This window comes from Sardina pilchardus, chromosome 20, assembly GCF_963854185.1.
Source record: "Sardina pilchardus chromosome 20, fSarPil1.1, whole genome shotgun sequence".
NCBI lineage: Eukaryota > Metazoa > Chordata > Actinopteri > Clupeiformes > Clupeidae > Sardina > Sardina pilchardus.
Window position 1 is genome coordinate 13,959,121 of NC_085013.1, and position 18,710 is coordinate 13,977,830.

The window sequence follows — 18,710 nt, forward strand, 5'->3', positions numbered from 1 at the left end:
GTCATTGTGGTCAGCCACATGTGCTCTGACTGTACACTCCAGGCTTGAGGCTACATGGCCAGCTTTGTAGCCAGCACCATCCCTCCCCACCACCACCCCCCTTTCTCGCTGAAGGTTTTTGTCAACCCCAGGCTGTTGGGTGACTCAAGCTCGTCCGGCTTCACTGAATGTACAGAACCCCCCCGCCCCCCCCCCCATTCTCATTTGGTTTGTTTTGTTGTTGTTTTTTTTTTTTTGGGGGGGGGGGGGGGTGTCCACATTATTTTTTATCTGTCCGTCTGTCCGTTTGCCTTTGTCTGACCATCGCATTATGTGTCTGCAGTGGTCTGTCAAACATTACTGATGTACTTTTGAAAAATGTGTTAACATGAAAACTACAGTTAGTAGCCATGAAAAGCATGTATGACAAACACACATTTGGCTGTTTTGAAACAAATAACTATTAAGTGGTGAATGCTGCCATCGTGTGACCGATGTAGAAATTGCACCTGTTGTAGAGTGTGAATTACATTTCTTGAACATGCTGTTGTGTGACATACTGTACATGTATATTGTTACATTGCATATTTGATATGGCCTACACCAATATTGTTACATTGCATATTTAATATTGCTTACACCATGCATATGCTTTCACCATTAAAACTACAGCCTAGTATGACAATTTCTCTGTAGTGGTTCATGAGTGCTTTAGGACAGGAAAATAATGTCAATTAAAATTCTGTTCTGAAGTGTGTTTGTTTCTTTATGTGCATAAATACAATGGTCTAAAAACAATTAAGCACTGTAGCAAGGTTTCCTTTTGAAAAGCCCAGACAAGAATAGAATTAGACGCACGGATGTATTTCTTAGCAACACCGAAACATTTGTTGACAATATTGTTAAACTGTTGTATGTCATGCAGGAGGTTTGGGTGTCGGATTCGGTGTTAAGATTTAGCAGGATTAAGTTCAGAGATGGTGTGAGGGATTTGCTGCCAGTGCCACCATTGGTGTGCTAATCCAAGGCCAATCCTATTACTCAGCACCCCCAGAAAATGTGTCTTGCTTGTTGCCAAACATGTGCTTAAGGTTGCGCATTAATCTGGGGGATGCTGGCACATCCATTCAAATCCCCTTCTTATGCCGGTGCCATCCCTGACGCATTTTTGCCTGCACTATTGAAATGATTTTGACAATTTGTTTGGGTTGAGCAGTAATTGTTGTCAGAGTTGGAAAATACTCTCGGGGCTCTGGTTGATTGGCCTTGAAGTCAAACAGAGGTTTGACATTGAGACTTCTGAAAGCAGCAGTCTACGAAACTGTAGCCTATGAATTAGTTGTAGAAACAAAGTTTAGCCTATAGTTGAAAAATAGCGTTGCTTTTGTAAAAAACGTACTTTATAACTATGTATTTTAATAAGCTATAGGATAGTTATAAAGTTATAAAATAAAGTAATTACATGTTTTACATCAGGTGAATTTGAAGGTAGGCCTAGCATTCTCATTTGGCTTCTTGACCTTGAACACAAATTTGATCACAGCTGCAAAAAAAATATTTAAAATATAATTGTCTGTCAAAAATCATATGCATAAATGTACCTACCAGCGGTGCATTTAAATGTGAATTCCTTTTGTCCGACACTCTGCATTAACTCAAGCCTCTTCTCGACTTTTATTTTGAATCATACATTTACCCGGAAGTACTTCCGAATATCTATGACGTAGCGGGTCACAAAACACATGTGGACGCAAAGAGGTGCTTGAACAAGGTACTGTAACAGATGTAAACATGCTGTAATTAAGAATGTATTACACAGTCACAAATATTCACACGTATTCCATTTGTACGTATGAGTATATATCTTTCTTAGTTTATTCCTTGTTATTTTTGGAAGTAGACAGAAAGTATAACTCGAGAATGTGTGACATGCTAGCAGGCTAACTACTTAATCAGCGACATGTTTATGTGAACGACGCTATATTAAATCACTGTGTTCTTGTGTTGTTTTCTACAACCGTATACCTGTTCTTGTAACGTCGTAGGTAAAAGACTTCCGAGTTGTTAGACGACACCGTAGTCATACAGTGGTAGTAAACCCCATCAGAGTCAACAAAGTTAGGTCGAAAGTAGTGCCTGGATTTGAATGAATGAACATGTTGTGAAGTCATGCACTGATATATTTCAGGACAAATTCAAGATGACCTCTCTAGCCCAACAATTAAAGCGCCTTGCCTTGCCCCAGAGTGACCCAAATTTGTTCACCCGACGGGAGATTGTATCCTTGCTCTTCAAACCTAAAGAGGCAGCGAGCACAGATAGAAGCACATTCTATGCGCTTGGTGAGTAGACCCTCACATTTTTTCTATGCTAGAAACGGTTTATCATGCACTAGCCTATAGGCTAATATTATCTGTCTTCTGTATGTAGGTTGCAATGGACTGGAGGAACTATTGGGGATTGAACCTGCGTTTGAGGAGTTTCTGGAGACACTCTTCAGCAATGCCTCTATGGGCCTGGAACGTAGTGTCCAGTCTGTAGAAGTCAATAAGAAGCTGGACAGAGATATTGACCTATTCCTCACTCGCCTGTCTCCCTACTTCCTTTTGAAACCAGCACTGAAGTGTATCGAGTGGCTTTTGCATAGGTACTTCAGTCTAAGTTTAGCATATTATATGCAGCTTTATGGTTTGGTCTTTGAAATGCAATAGTATTTTTTTGTAATTAAAAAAAAACATTTCCTTTTGTTTCACTTTTTCCCAGGTTTCACATTCATTTATACAATCCAGACAGTCTCATAGCATGTGCTCTACCGTATCATGAGACCAAAATATTTGTCAGAGTCATTCAGCTCCTGAAGATAGAGGATCCAACTAACCGCTGGAACTGGTTACATGGACTCCAGGTATATAACATTCCTACATACATTGTGTGGCTGGCCAGAAGGTGATATGCACTTTGTGGAATAGATTCAGATAAAAGCATAGTCATTTGTACACTATGCTATATAGAATCCCAAAATTCAGACCTTTGCTTGTGTGTTTGTGCACTGTCTTCAGAAACCAGGTGTGCCCTTGGCCAGAGGGACACTTCTGACTCACTGTTACAAAGATCTGGGTTTCATGGAGTTCATCTGCAAACTGGTCTCCAAGTCAGTCAAGGTAAGCCATAACATGTGGTATGGTGGCAGCTTTAAGAGTGGCTCTTAAAGGCCAATCACAAGACCTAATCGTGATCACCTTTTGCAGGCGTACTCAGGATTCACCCGCGACGGTAACTGTGCCCAGCTCCGTGTGATCTTCTCTTTCTACGCCTCCACCATCGTACCAGCTCTGGACGCAGCAGAAAAGATTACAGACTCCATCGTCGCCAAGATTTTACCGAACGTACAGCTGGTAAGATGCCTTTAAACACTGGACGTTTATGGAGAGCCATGTGTTGAATTTTAAGGCAGAAACGGCTAATGCCACATTTCTGTGCATCAGAAATGATTTTAGTCCCTGGTGTTTCATACTTATGTGAAAGAAGACGATGTTTAACCACAAGTTAAAGTATATGGCGAACCACCAACTAGAATGCGCTTACAACATGCCATCAATGCCAATCCTGTTACCAGGGCCTGAAGTCCTCCCTTGTGGACTACAAGGCGGCCACCTACATGATCGTGTGCCAGCTGGCGGTGAAGGTGGTGATGGAGGCGCACCTGGTGGACTCGCTGGCCGTGCTGGTCAGCAAGTCTCTGTGCAGGGCCCCGCTGCTGGCCAGAGAGGGCCTGGGCTGCCTCATTGTCCTGCTGCAGAACCAGAAGGAGGGAACGGTGGGACCAAAGTGAGTAATGGACCACCAGCATCACAGAATGATGTTATGCCTCAAAGTGATGCTGAGACACTCAAGAACATCTCTCCTCTTCTGGGACATTGGCTCCTTGAGCACCAGTTTTGTAATCAAAGGAAAATGAAATTTGAATTTTCATTGAAGATTTTCTTTTTTCCCTTCTCTTAGAGCATACGGGCACTTGTGTGGGGTTCCTGATCTGATCCCCACACTATCGAACATGGCGTCATCATATGACATCAGTCCTCTCCTCCGTTACCTCCTCCCTCTCCTCGTTCACTCCGTCGTCACTCAGTCGGGTCAGTGGGTCACAGCAGTCAAACCTCTTCAAGCTAATTTCAGCCTTTGGATAGGCAATGGTGTGGGACACCTAAGGTGTGTTAGTAGTAGCAGCACCCTAATCGGATGCACTGGTGTTGTCTTTTGCAGATGAGAAGGAGGAGATGCAGACAGACGTGGCCTCAGAGAGCAGCAGCCACAGGAGTTTGTTCAGCTCTCTCCTCCAGGAGGTTCCTCTGACCAGCAGCCTGGATGCTACAGTAGCCAAGTAAGGCCTGTGGAAGTAGAACACTACTCAATAGAATATATTCATCATGTCTTTCATTTTTAACTCACCTGTTCCTTCACCCTGTGCCACTTTGTTCTGTCTTTTTCCAGGCTGCTTCTAGAAGAATACCTCTCCCATGGTAACCAACTGCCCTCAGAAGAGATCTCCTCCCTAAACCAGCAGATGCAGCCGGTGGTGCGACTCTTTGAATCAAAGTAGGTGTTTATTCTCCCTGTCTTGAACACTTCAGCACGGTCTGAAAGTTTAGGAAAGGATGTGCTTGATATCCCTCTGTAGATGCAATTCCTGACTTGTCTATGTTTTGATTTTGATGTTGTAGGTATCCTGGAGCTCTGGACACTGCTTTGGACAGTCATGTCCCAGATGTCTCTTCTTCTCAGGACAGAAGCCTTTTCCACCAGTTCATCTCTCTCTCCATGAGTAGTGGCAAATACGAGGTACCATTGTTGAGTCACATTCAAACTAGACTGTCCTAAGTTGTCTGTTTTTATGTACCAGTTCAGCCATTTGATCATACTGTTTGTGGTGAGAATTGCCATACATAAATGGGTCGTGGACAGGCAGCTCATTATAACTGTATGTTATGTTCTGTCCCCTGCAGATCCTGGCTGATTCGGACACCTCCCTTATGCTCAGTCTGAAACACCCTCTGCCTGCTGTGAGGAACATGGCTCTGGAGCACCTGAAGGAGGTCCTCCGCAAAGGGCAGGTGGGTCGCTTGAAACAGTTACCAGTATGTTAGTCAGTATATGTAATCCCACTGTGGACTGCCATTTCTGTAAGCTTGGAAGTAGCATCCTTCATATTCCTGTCACATTGACGTGTCCTTGGGCCTGATTTGTCCTCCTAGGAGGGCTTTGACGAGGCCTTCCTGAAGGATGCATTGCTGGAGCGCCTTGAGGATCACATATCTGATGTGGTCTCTGCAGCCTTGGAAGCTCTTGAGGTAAAGTGGTGTTTTTAGTATTGAGAACTTAATAGTATGGGTCCATTTTCCTCTATTGTGCTGAACTGCAAAGGGCCATGTTGATAATATCTCCTTGTCCTTTTAAAACAGCTCTATGTTGACCGCCTGGACTGTGACGACATAGTTTCCAGTTTGCTCTCACTCCTTCAGCGAACTGACCTCACTGCCAAGCCAGACTGGTACGTACTGAGCCAATGTTATTTAGATGCTTTCACAGTTGTACCCCTTTTCTCAGCTTGTCTCACCATTGCGTTTGAGGTAACACTCTGTGCTCTGTGTTGTGTAGGTACCCGGTGCTGAAGCAGGCCATCCAGATCCTGGACGACCCGCGTGTGGTCGAGGGCAACGCGGAGCTGAAGGGCCGTGTGGGCTGGGAGCTGCTGCCCTACCTGGTGGTGACCAGCCCCGTGCCGGACTCCCCCGAGCTCCAGCTGGCCTGCTGCGTGGCCCAGACCTCCCTCCTCTCCCAGCTCCCCCTCACCAAGGGCTGGGCCAATGGTACGCACTAATCAATCAATCAATCAAATCGATCACTCAGTGTTTATTTATATAGCACTTCAGAGTGCTTTACAGTGACCATCACGGCTCTGATGAGAGGCCTGAGGAAATACATAATTGCACAAAACAAATTGCCAGTACAGGGTTTTCTTCAGTATAAAATGTAATGTGTACTGTGTGGCTGTGTTCCGACATGTGATGGTGAGCAGTGTTCTCAGAGTGGGTTTTGTGTGTGATCCATGATAATCATCAAAAGTACCCATGATCAGGAAGTGCACTTGTCTTGTCAAAGTCAGTGTTAGTGAAAGGTAGAAGTAGTACCTATCTCACTGCTGTATTAATTGCTGGTTGCTGGTGTTGCTTGTGTTTTTAATCTTCATGTGTACTGTTGTCCAGTGCTTGAGGAAGTGCTGCAGAAGACCCTTGAAGCTGACATTGTGGGAGTTGCCAACCAGCAGCTCATACTGACGCTGACCAAAAACATGTCAGCCATGGATGCAGCCTCAAAGCGTACCACTGTAAGTCTACAGTCACACTCACATACACACACACACACACACACACACACACACACACACACACACACACACACACACACCCACACCCACACCCACACCCACACACACAAACACCAGTATTATGTGTGTGTAACCAGTAAATTAAGCTGTACTGAGGTTTGTGTGTGTGTGTGTGTGTGTGTGTGTGTGTGCGCAGCTGGAGGAGGTGGCGAAGGCTCTGGAGAAGCAGAAGAGTGGCGTGAGAGAGAAGGCGGCGTTCGTGGTGCTGAGCCACACGCTGCTGCGGGGCATGGTGGACCTGAGCGAGACCCAGCACCTCCTCACGGCCCAGAGGCTCTACAGCCTGCTGGAGCCCGCCGTCATGGAGCTGCTCGCACAGCCTCCACAACAGGTCAGACAACTGGACATGCCGGGCCACCCTGTAGAAAGACATGTTGAGATGAAGTCACTTTGTGGAATATTATTATTATCAGGCTTATTAGTATTCATCACAGCATCTTTCTCTGTTTTGTTGCAAGTCTCCTAAATCCATGATGAATTGCAGCCATATTCACATATGAATATTCACTTTGAATGTGCTCCTCCTTCGAGTATTATTTGCAACTATTGTCACCCAGAAATCACCAGAACCTGTGTCTGTGTGTTTACTGTTGTCTGTGTGTTCCCCAGGTGTGGGTGGGTACCTGTCCCCCGGCCTTCGTGGCAGAGCAGCTGGGAGAGTACCTGCACCTGCTGCGCTCGGGCCAGGACGCCCAGCGAGAGCAGACCATGCTGCTGGTGTCCCTCCTCAGCCAGTTCATCAGCAGCCTCAAGAGCCCCCAGTCTGGCTTCAAAGGTGACCTTCCACATTGATTTGATATAATGTGGGGATTTGGGGAAAGCTTGGCTCAGAGATGTGTAGCTTTGATGGTAGATAAACGGAGATCTACTTCACTGTGATGCACTGAAATATAAAGAGGATTTTAAAAGCCGCTTCCATAAATGTCTGATGTCTGATGGATGGAGAGCTCTGCTGCATAATAAGTTGTCCACACCATGAGATCCTCCACAGGTTCTGGTTGAACTAGAATTGAGTTCTTCTGTCCAGTGCGGATGAAGCCCTAGCGCTGCAGAGCGTATGTGTGGACTGCGTTCTGAGCTCTTGTCACCTGTCTTGTAGGGGAGACGTGGTGGAACCCAGAGAAGCTGGACACGAGTACCTGCTGCTACCTGCGGCTCCTGTGTTGCCTGTTTGACGCGGTCATCACAGGGGCCAGTACGGAGCCGCTGAGTGGCAGCTTCAGGGTCCTCCTGCAGCTGCTCTTCCAGGTGTGTTTGTAAAGGACCTTAGAGTGATGCATTCAGCTCTTTTCACATCATGACTAATGGTGTGCAATGCCCTGATGAAGGTCTTAGGACCGAATGCTTGGTAGTTAATACATATTCTTTTTTGCATGGATCCAAGTGTGCGGAGATTTTTTTTCATACTCATCATGACTAAGGAAAGCACTGTCCCAGTATGTTTTCCTGTGGCTTCAGAAAACCTCATATGCAACAAATAAGCAAACTAACTAATACAATAATGGAGCACGTTTTGGCCATAAGTCCTAATGTGGGAGTTGGTGTGTTTCAGGTGCACCTGAGCAACTCGCTGGAGCTCTTTAAGTTCCTGTCTCTGCTGTGGGGCTACAGCTGCAACGTGAGTGACCAGCTGGAGTGTAAAGTGAGCGCCATCCTGCAGACCCAGGCGTTGTACGTGGGCAAAGCCCTCCTGGCCGCCCAGTCCGCCCCCAACCTCACCGCGCTGGCTGCAGACTCCTCTCCAGGTATCCAACATTAAACCATCACAGTCTCTTTGTTTTGGATTAACTGTGATGGTGATTTACCCAGCGTGTTTATCACAATTATTTGTTAGTGTTTGATTAAATGAAAAAGATGCTTTCCTGAAATATGGTTTGTAAAGTAAAGTGTAGTAAATTTCCTGTCGTTGGTGAAGTGATGAGGTGATGAAATTCAGGCAGGCGTGTATTATGTCTTTTAGAGATGACATTTTGACGTGTCGTATAAGCCTCTGTTCAGTACCTAAACAGTGAGTTTACTGTGTGTGTGTGTGTGTGTGTGTGTGTGTGTCCGTCCGTGTGTGTGTCCGTGTGTGTGTCCGTGTGTGTGTCCGTGTGTGTGTCCGTGTGTGTGTGTGTGTGTGTGTGTGTGTGTGTGTGTGTGTGTGTGTGTGTCATCAGTGGTCCCCTCCCTGCTGGTGTGTCTGTGCTCTCCGGTGTGTGAGGTGCGCAAGGCTGCGCTGGCCTGTCTGCAGCCCCTCCAGGCGGCCGGCTCCTCTCCGTTCCTCCCCGTGGTCACGGCCCTGCTGAAGGCCACCGAGGAGCTCGTCTCTGACCCGGCCTACCTCAGCCAGGTCAGCTAGCCAGGCCCCACGTTAATGTTCCTATTCATATTGAGACATGCTAACCTTGTCCGGATAGCTGGCCTTTGAGTATTACATGTCACATTTAAAACGTATTATTGCTGATTACTGTCAAACCCCAGCCTCCCATAATATAACATGATGGCAAATGTGCTTGAGCAGAGGCTAATGTCTTTTCCCTGCAGGCCCTTGGGAAGCTGTATGAGGAGGCCCTCTCGGCAGGAGGCAAGAAGAGCCAGCAGCTGGCGGCCGTGGAGCAGCTGTTGAAGTGTGTCCAGAGCCCCAGCTGTCCAGCCTACATGGGCAAAGCCTTGCTCAGGACTCTCCAAGAGGTCAATGGAGAGGTGAGACCAGTTTCTGTTAAACAGCAGTGATACAATGGCTACTATACTGTGACATTAAAGGAACACGCTGATGGAAATTAGCTTATTTGCCATCTTCCCCAGAGTTAGAATTACACCCATCTTCTCTGTGGGTGCAATTAGCCAGCTTAACACCCTTAGCTTAGCGTAAATAACTTAAAGTGAAGACTATAGGCTTCTAGTTAGCCTATAGCTCCCTTTTAGGTAATTTAGCTAATAATTTAGCTAAGTTGGTGTATTCCTTTAAGGACTTGATTCAAAATAATACTGCTGCACTGAGAATATGATATTAGATGTCACCACATGAGTACTTCCACTGTAGTCCTACAGGCTTGTTGTATAGCCATTAACTGAGATGTTGATTGTGGTCCTGCCTAGAGAGTGCTGGCCATCACCCTGCCCCCACTGGATCTGCTGCTGGACCAGTTAGGCTCCGACATCTCTGCCATGGAGGGCGACGAGGGCCTGCTCGTGCAGCTCATGCTGGCCAAGTTCGACGAGCAGTCGGCCCCTCTCCTGGCCAGTGAGCCCCGCAGCCTGGAGGTCCTCCTCAAAGCCATGGGCATCGGGGCCCAGCCCTACACCACGCTCCCCAGCGTCCAGGTCATGGCTCTGGAGAAGGTGGGTTCTTGGTGCTCTGGTGGTCTAGTCTAGGGATGGCGAAAACTACACATTTTCTTGACCGACCACCGAGGCTCATTAGCCGGTTGAAACCGGTTAACCGATTCGTTTAAAATAAATTATGCTATTTGAAATAACAGCCACGCAATTTCCCAACACTCATCTCTCTGTCCCACGCTCATACACAGCCCCGGCGCCGCCCTTTCACTCACGTCACTTTTTTAAATCCTACAGCGCCAAACATGAGTCCTGCAAACCAAGGAGCTTGTAAGTGGAGGACAAATGGTTCCTTTGCTCCGAAAATGGTTTGGGTACAAGGTGATCGCGTTGCAAATAAAGGCGTTTGTCTGAAAGCTGAAGCTGAAATGGCCGCGGCTCACTTATGAAAATGACAGCTCCGAAGAGACGCAGCTTAGTTTGAGGAAGTGCTAACAATAACGAAAGATGATCATTACCTTATCTGTTACCATTGATGACCCTTCCTGAAATGTAGATGTAATGTCTTTCCAAATCTAAGCCCATCTTATGCGGAAAGTTGCCTAGACTGCAACACGATAAAACCAATGGATAAAACAGCGCACTTCCAGATTGCAAAAGACGCACCGGCCACCGCTGTGACCTCGTGCCAAATGTTTTTATTGGTTTATTACGTAGCCTAGCCTACAAGCAGGTGTTATGAAAAATTGAGTGTGAGGGATAATTTGTTAACTTCACGCAAAAAGATGGAATGAGATGGAATGAGTTTTTTTTTTTTTTTAACCGACTAGCGGCAACTTTGGTCGGCTAACGTGGATACGGTCAACCATCGGTCAAACAGTCACCGGTTAACATCCCTAGTCTAGTCGTATTTTGTGATGTTGTAGTGAGGGTTTTTTCCCCCTCATCCTCCATAGCCTCTTCCTCTGATGGAGGAATGTTTTGTCTGCAGATTACCAAGGCCTTCTTCTCAGCTCTTGGTGACGAGAAGGTCCAGCAAAGAATTCTGGGAGCCATGTTTGATTTGCTGGTGGATTGCAAGAGTCCAGTCTGTGCCCAGACCATAACCAATGTCTTCAAAATGGTAATTTCTGAAATCCTATTAGAATGCACTGCATGTTGTTCTGTTACTACTCAACATTGACTCGTCTGGCCCGAGAGTTGACCCCTGAACCATTTGATCTCCTCCTGGTGTAGATCGCTGTGGATGCTGAGCTGGTGGCTAATGAGTTGACGCCCGTGGAAAAGCCCAAAGTGTCTACGAGCGTGGTGCAGACTCGCAGGAGCATGAGGCTGAAGTAGGTGCCACTGCATGGTCAGGATAAGACTGACCTCTAAATAGAGTGGATCTTTAACATCTTTTGAAGAAACGCTGTCCCGCTTTCTAACGCGCCTGTGTTGATGTGCGTCCTGAAGGAAAGGGCCGGACACCGCGGCGGCTCCTGCTGAGGAGGACGCGTCCGTGTCCTGGCAGAGGGTGACCCTCATCCTGGAGCTGCTGCAGCACAAGAAGAAGCTCAAGAGGCCGCAGATCCTGGTGCCAGCTCTGTTTAACCTCCTGGCCAGGTATGGCGTGCAAGATCTCCGTCTCATTTCATGATGCCTTTTGCCACTATTTTCCACAAATCTAAGAAATACTTCAACTGAAGAGGTAGACCCAGTGGTTGAAGTGGGCCGGAAACGCTGTCACTTTGTCACTCAGAACATACATTCTTGTAAATTGCAAAGCCATAGAATATCCAACCATCATGATCTTATATTGCTAGATTCCAGACAATCCCTCCTAAAAATGAATAGTTATTTCTACTGACATGCTTCCTGGTGACTTTATTGCAAAAACTCAGATCATTTTCCTTGAAATGAAGGCTGACATAGGACATATGCAAGTATTAGTACACCGACACCCCCCACTTGAAGTGCTGGGTAGAGCCAGAGGAGTTGTGGGAGTGTGGGCTGCTGCTACTCAGCTGGCCTTTGACCATATTCCCTTTATTTATTAATTCCCAGCTAGTACAGCTCTCACAGTGAGCATGTTGTGTTTATGGTGGGTGTTTTGTGTTTCTAGGAGTCTGGAGGTGCAGTCAGCAGAGCATGGCAACATGGAGTACACCAAGCAGCTTCTTCTCAGCTGCCTGCTCAACGTCTGCCAGAAGATCTCTCCCGATGGCAAGCCAGTCAACCAAGGTACAAACATCTGATCTCTGGGTCTATGTGACCTGAGGACATTGCTACATGTGGTTGTGTTTAGTTGTGGCTAATGGGTTTATTATGAACCACCAGTCTGAACAGCTCCCGTGTGTGGTTGTGTCCTGTACAGAGATTCTGGACGAGGACAAGATGAACGTGGAGCTGGTGGTTCAGTGTGTGAGGATGTCGGACATGCCCCAGACCCACCACCACGCCCTGCTGCTGCTGGGTACTGTGGCTGGAATCTTCCCTGTGAGTACAACCCCCTGTAGAATGGATCTACTTCTGTTTCAGTGTTATGTAGCCTTTTATGTGTATGTGCAGTCTAGTGTAGTCTGCTTTTGGCTCTCGTCATGCTCAAAGATAAAGTCAGGAACCTAAACTAAAAATAACAGATATTAGTTTGCTTACTTATTTTTCTGGTCCGCTTTGCTTATCTCTTCTTTTTTTATGGTCCCTTTTTACAGGAGAAGGTCCTTCACAACATCATGCCTATTTTCACCTTCATGGGCGCCAACATCATGCGCCTGGATGATGCCTACAGCTTCCAAGTCATTAACAAGACTGTGCAGACAGTCATTCCTGCTCTCATACAGGTGAGTGAGCTCTCTCCACCAGCGGTGCTGACCATGGCCAGTCTGTCTGACCTAGAAAAGAGCACAGTCACTTCCTTTGTCCTGTGGTTTTCTGACAGTGTGACTTGTGTTCTCCTCAGGCCTACGAAGGGGGCTCTGCCCAGTCCGAGGCCCACATGGAGTGCGTGGTGACCAAGATCATGCACGTGTTCACGGACGCGCTGCCCCACGTGCCCGAGCACCGGCGCCTGCCCATCCTCTCCCAGCTGATGGTCACCCTGAGTCCAGCCCGCTTCCTGTGGATGCTCCTGCTGCTGCTGTTCAAGCAGCACGCCACCCAGACCTCAGCCAACGTCAGCACTACAGAGAAGGTAGGCAGACCGAGAAACAGCCAGACACATCAACATTGATATCAACAAACACAAAATGGAGATGTCACAGACATATCAATGCACAAAGTTTGCATCAGCAGAATAAGGAAACATAAGAAGAGCCAGTATGAGGAACTTTCCAGCCTAGATATTTTGTGTTATTGTGTACTCCTAAACAGTAGTTGAATTGTTTGTTGTTGATTGTTGAATTTTTTGTTTGTGAATGTAACCCTTACATATACTCTGCACAACATGTATTAATCAATTTGTAATGTATAGGATTTGGCTCTGGAGAACGATGTGGACTTCTGGATTTCAATCTGCTGTGAATTTGCGGTGAAAGACCAGCTCACATCTCTCATTAAAATCCTGAAGTATCTCATGGCATTACCTCAAGACAAAGAGGATGGTGAGCAAGTACTCAGTACCCTACTCATCACACACATTCCAGTACACAATGTTGATTTGTTATTTATGCAAATATATGTTTGATTTGTATGGTCTATTCTGCTGAGGACTCACCTATTGTGTGCATATGAATAGATTCTGACACCAGAAAAGCACGGGCCAAGAAGACAGAAGAGACCGCCATGGAACTCATCTTCAGCATTGAAGCTCACAGCAGCAAGGAGTTCCGCCACTTCAAATTCCTGTCTGTCTCCTTCATGTCCCAGCTACTGGCCTCCAACCGCTTTGTTGGAAAGGTACGTATGTTACCAGTGGATTTAGTTCGTTGTCTTTTGAAATGTTTCCTGTATGTTTTTGCTGAACCTTGTGGTATCCTTCAGGTGGCAGAACAGGGAGAGGAGTCCACTGAAACCATGCAGGCCCTTCAGCAGAGGTACACATCATCACACTCATATTCATGAAAAGCAGATTGTCTGCAGCAAATTGTTAGGAATGGGTATGCAGTCTTTCAATCATTGATTTTAATTTTTGTCGTTGGTCCCCAGTCTACTTGAGGAGATACTGTGCTACATCCACACTGTGGCTCGCTGTGTTGAGGACAACTGCAACAACCCCACCGCCAAATTCTGGAGAGCACTGCTCAACAAGTCCTACGAAGTCCTAGACAAAGTAAGAATCTCATATCTGTTGCCACCATTAAAACCAGACGACTGGGTGTAGTGAACAGCGATGTCTGAGATGATGTGAGTTTCCGATTGAGAACACGTCTGCTGTGTCTGATTTTTCCTTTCTTTTTCTCCTTCTACAGGTGAACTCTCTGCTCCCCACGGACACCTTCATCAAGGTGATCCGAGGCCTGATGGGTAACCAGCTGCCCTCAGTGAGGAGGAAGGCCATGGAGCTGCTCAACAACAAACTGCAGCAGAAGACTCAGTGGCAGGCAGAGCAGGTCAGTACTGAGTAGACACGCACATGATCTCATTAGCTTAAATCAGTGGTTCTTACATTGGAGGTTGCCAAAAATATTGGGAGGGGTTGCAAAATGATTGCATTAATGCATTCAACGCATTTTAAAGGTTCTAAAGGTTTTTAGAACAACATGTTTGATAACTGGGATATTCTGCAGCCTAATGTAGGCTTCCAATTCAGTGTTTCTATAATGTTCCTTCGAAAGTGGATGTTCAAACCCCTGCCTCTTGCAATGATGAGCTTGAAGATGCTATACATAAGCCTACCAGTGACAAAACACCATGCAGCCTTTTTTCACCACAGGAGTGCCACTTATATTTTGGATGAGTGTTAGTTATCTTGAATTTACCCCTTGATCAATACAGTATCTATCTATCTATCTATCTATCTTATATATAGAAAATAATAAATCAGATTGTCAAAGGCTGCTGTTGACATTAAGTCTAAGTGTATCATTGCTATATCTATCCATGCTCTTGCAGATAGGCTCAGTCTTGACCTTCCATTTCCCCTAGGTGGTGGCGTTGCTTCCGCTCACCGGAGACCTGCTGGCCGTTCTGCGTGCGGGCGAGACCCCGGAGCAGGAGGAGCAGGCCATCAACCGGCAGACGGCGCTCTACAGCCTCAAGCTCCTGTGCCGCAGCTTCGGGGCCGGCCACGCCGAGGCCTTCGTGCCGGTGCTGAGCCGCGCCGTGGAGCTGCTGCTGTCGCCCCGCGAGGAGAGGAACGTGATGGGCAGCGCCCTGCTCTGCATCGCCGAGGTCACCAGCACCCTGAAGGCCCTGGCCATACCACAGCTCCACAGGTCAGGAGAGAGCCTGCGCATCAGATTAAGAGCTCAATACTTGGGTCTAGGTTTAGAGTTTAGGCTTAGCTTTTTTTATTCTTAATTTATTTTTCCGGCTTAATGTCTCGTTGGGCTAGTTTTTCCATTAGAGCCCTTTAGATGCTATTGCTGCTTTTTTATAAAACTCAAAATATAAATGAGTCTTCTTTGCCGTATTTGTTTTTTTGTTTGTATGTTTGTTTTGAAAGAGAATGCATTCTTATTGGTTGAGCTATTCATTCAAAATGTTCTTTCCTTGCCTGATTTTGCAGTAAAATATATGAGATGTCCTTTTTTGGGTGAACATTAATGATGCATTGTGGGTATTACAGGCTGATGCCAGCGGTGCTGAACACACTGACTGAGCGTAAGGACCTGCTGTCCAACGAGATCTACCTGCTGAGCGCTGTAACGGCTCTGCAGAAGGTCTCGGAGACGCTGCCCCACTTCATCAGCCCGTACCTGCTGGACACACTACTGCAGGTAAACACCTGAGCAGCTTCAGAGCCCTACAAGCACACAAACACGGCAATGCACGCAATAGATTTTAGGGAAAGAGACGAATCTTCTCCAAGAAAAAAGAACATTTGTTTTTCAGTCATTGAATGTAAATACAGTAAAGTGCAGTATCAAATAAAAACATCATGTTCCTCATGAGTCATGAGAATGCTGAAAGCTGATGCCCTTTTTGCCGTTGCTAGGTGACCCGTCTGACTCGGGTGGCAGAGCAGACCACCACGTGCCCACAGCTGGCAGCACGCCTCTCTTCACTCCGCGCAACCTTGGCCACCAAGCTGCCGCCCAGGGTCCTACTGCCCACAGTTACCAAGTCTTACCAAAGTCTTGTGGAGTCTCAGCAGGTGAGTCGATGATCAGGTTATGAATTAAAACAGACCCTGAGACCTGGGCACACTGAACAAGCCTACTTTTGTATTGAGAAGTTAGAAGTGCTTCATAATTGCGTTTTTTTACCCTGTGTCCTCAGAACCGTCTTGGGCCATTAATGACCATTTTGAAAGAACACATCGCTCACATGGAGAAGGACATACTCAACTCCCACCAGTCAGAGCTCACCACGTTCTTCCTGTCGGCGCTTGACTTCCGAGCCCAACACTGTCAGGTACTCACCATGGTCATCACTGTGTAGTACAGCGGGAATGTTCAATGTGGTGATGTTATGTCATTCGGAGTATTTCTTTTCATTCTAGGGTGATCTGGAGAAAACCAAAGAGATTGAGGGCTCAGTGATCGACTGTCTGCTGGGCATGGTCATGAAGCTCTCAGAGGTCACTTTCAGGCCTCTCTTCTTCAAAGTAAGAAGCACGTTGTGTTTTAAATGCATTCACTTTGACTAAATTTGAAAATCATTCACTTTGTGTGCAAAATCTCAACTGTTTTTCCAGATGTTGATAATGAGCATTTTTCTGCTTGCAGCTATTTGACTGGTGCAAGACGGATGGCGCAGCCAAAGACCGACAGCTGACATTTTACCGCCTGTCAGACTGCATTGCAGAGAAGCTGAAGGGGCTGTTTGTGCTCTTCGCTGGCCAGCTGGTGAAGCCATTCTCTGACCTCCTCCGCCAGATTCACTCAGCTAATACAGGTGTGGTGACCTCTGAAGTGATCATATTTTTACATAAAACTGTAACCAAGCAAACTACCCAATGTGATCCTTGTCGAAAACAAAGAGTTGTCCCACAAACTAAACAGGTTGCCATTTTGAAAACGGAACAAAATGGTTCCTTTGTTGGCATGCATGCCCAAATACATTTGTGGTAACTTGGGTATGAGCGGCTTGAAGGTGTCCCGTTCTTGACTGAAGTGTTTGTCAAGCTTCTGTGGTTAAAATAAGTTTTCTATATTCTCTTTCACGTCTGCTAGATGAAGCCTTCTTCGATGAAGATGACGACCAGGAGAAGAGTTGCCAGCTGCTGCAGTATGTCCTGGACTGCCTGCAGAAGGTCTTCCTCTACGACACCATGCGCTTCCTCAGCAAGGAGAGGGCAGACGCCCTCATGAACCCTCTTGTGGATCAGGTGACCTAACACGACCTTCATGACCTCACCTACACATCACCCACATCAGCATGGGTTTCAGGACCACCAGAGCTCTTTTGCAGTTGAGATTCTTTCAGTGAAGTTGTCCTTTAGTACAGGTCCAGAAAACCCCTTCATGTTTTGAATCAGCTTGCTATCCAAATTGACATAAAAATAGATAAATGAATACTTATGCTCCCCATAATCTCTTAATGGCTAGTCCTTTGCTTTTTAGAGCCATCCTGATCTCTGAGTTTCTGTCCACAGCTGGAGAACATGCTGGGTGGAGAGGAGGTCTACCAAACCAGAGTCACCAAACACCTGGTGCCCTGCATTGGTCAGTTTGCCGTTGCAATGGGAGATGACACCCAGTGGAAGGTCCTCAACTACCAGGTCCTGCTGAAAACACGGCACAGCTCCCCGAAGGTACAGTCCCTTAAACTGTGCAGATATTTGTGGAGAGCAGTGCGAGGACACTGACCTAATACTATTCATAGTTCCCTAAGGCTGCCTTTCTCTCTCTCTCTCTCTTTCGTGATTTGATAATGAATGTCTATTCCTGTTGTCCCCAGGTGCGGTTTTCAGCGTTGCTCATGGTGCTGGAGCTTGCTACAAGGCTGAAAGAGAATTACATGGTCCTGCTTCCTGAAACCATCCCCTTCCTGGCTGAACTCATGGAGGGTAAGAACTTTTACAAAGCACAGTCTGTTTATAATCTGAATATACTTGTGAATTGTTTAATATAACCCTTATATTTTTTATCTGCTAGATGAGTGTGAAGAAGTGGAACACCAGGTTCAGAAGGTAATCAATGAAATGGAGACCATCCTGGGAGAGCCACTGCAGAGCTACTTCTAAATGACCACTAGAGGGCAGCAATCGCTCATCCAAATGATGCCATCGATGCAAGCTTGAATGTCTGCTGAATAACAACTGCTATGCATTCATGTGAAGTAATACAACTCAGAGCTTAAGAAAACTGTACAATTTGCCTTGACAATAAAAGGCCAGAAGTGAGGGGGTGGGGGGGGTTGTCTCTGTGCTTTGGTAATAAAAGAGAAAAGTTTTGGAAAGTCTTTTTGTTTTTTCTTTACAATCAAGTAACAAAATGTCCTGTAACTGTTATGCAATTCAATGTTACTTTAATGCCAGTGCTAAATAGAATATAATTCATTATGCATGAATATATAGTTGTAAGTCTGATAATTGATTTTGTTTGAATACAATAATTATATTGAGAGGAATCTTCTTAGAGAAATGACATGACAATTATCTTGCATTGTGTGTTGCATGATCATTCACATGCTCTCCCTTCAACTTATAAAACCATAAATGCAAAACAATTGGTAACCATTACTATTATCCTACCTTGAAGAGACGGGAAACCTCATTATGTCTTATAAGCCAAGGGATCCAGAAACATAATATAGTTGTTGCATAATTGCTTGCTTAGGCTACATAATATGGTAGCAGTGATGTCTCGAGATAGATGCATTAAAATTAAGACAGTGCTTCTTCAGTATCAAATACCTAAAACTAAATTAGATGTCAACCCTATCTGGTCGTATTATGGCAAAAAAAAATATAGCAATTATACATCCATTTCTTACAGTT

General features: G+C 46.0%; 1 protein-coding gene across 1 annotated transcript; it reads left to right on the forward strand.

The window, feature by feature from the left end:
• Positions 1–1,701: 1,701 nt before the first annotated feature.
• On the forward strand, positions 1,702–18,141 carry heatr1 (HEAT repeat containing 1). Its single transcript, XM_062523058.1, has 45 exons — positions 1,702–1,750; positions 2,168–2,321; positions 2,410–2,626; positions 2,743–2,884; positions 3,039–3,140; positions 3,228–3,374; positions 3,596–3,807; positions 3,982–4,112; positions 4,243–4,360; positions 4,471–4,575; positions 4,701–4,818; positions 4,983–5,090; positions 5,232–5,327; positions 5,439–5,527; positions 5,635–5,846; positions 6,243–6,364; positions 6,561–6,755; positions 7,034–7,199; positions 7,524–7,672; positions 7,977–8,169; positions 8,584–8,756; positions 8,951–9,109; positions 9,506–9,748; positions 10,677–10,808; positions 10,922–11,022; positions 11,141–11,290; positions 11,790–11,908; positions 12,042–12,163; positions 12,379–12,507; positions 12,627–12,857; positions 13,137–13,266; positions 13,401–13,561; positions 13,646–13,698; positions 13,811–13,934; positions 14,074–14,214; positions 14,750–15,039; positions 15,393–15,543; positions 15,762–15,920; positions 16,046–16,180; positions 16,269–16,373; positions 16,495–16,663; positions 16,942–17,096; positions 17,364–17,522; positions 17,669–17,777; positions 17,866–18,141. Exons 2-45 carry the CDS (start codon positions 2,180–2,182, stop codon positions 17,952–17,954), a joined length of 6,453 nt encoding a protein of 2,150 aa, XP_062379042.1. The 5' UTR covers positions 1,702–1,750; positions 2,168–2,179; the 3' UTR covers positions 17,955–18,141.
• The last annotated feature ends 569 nt before the right edge of the window (positions 18,142–18,710 follow it).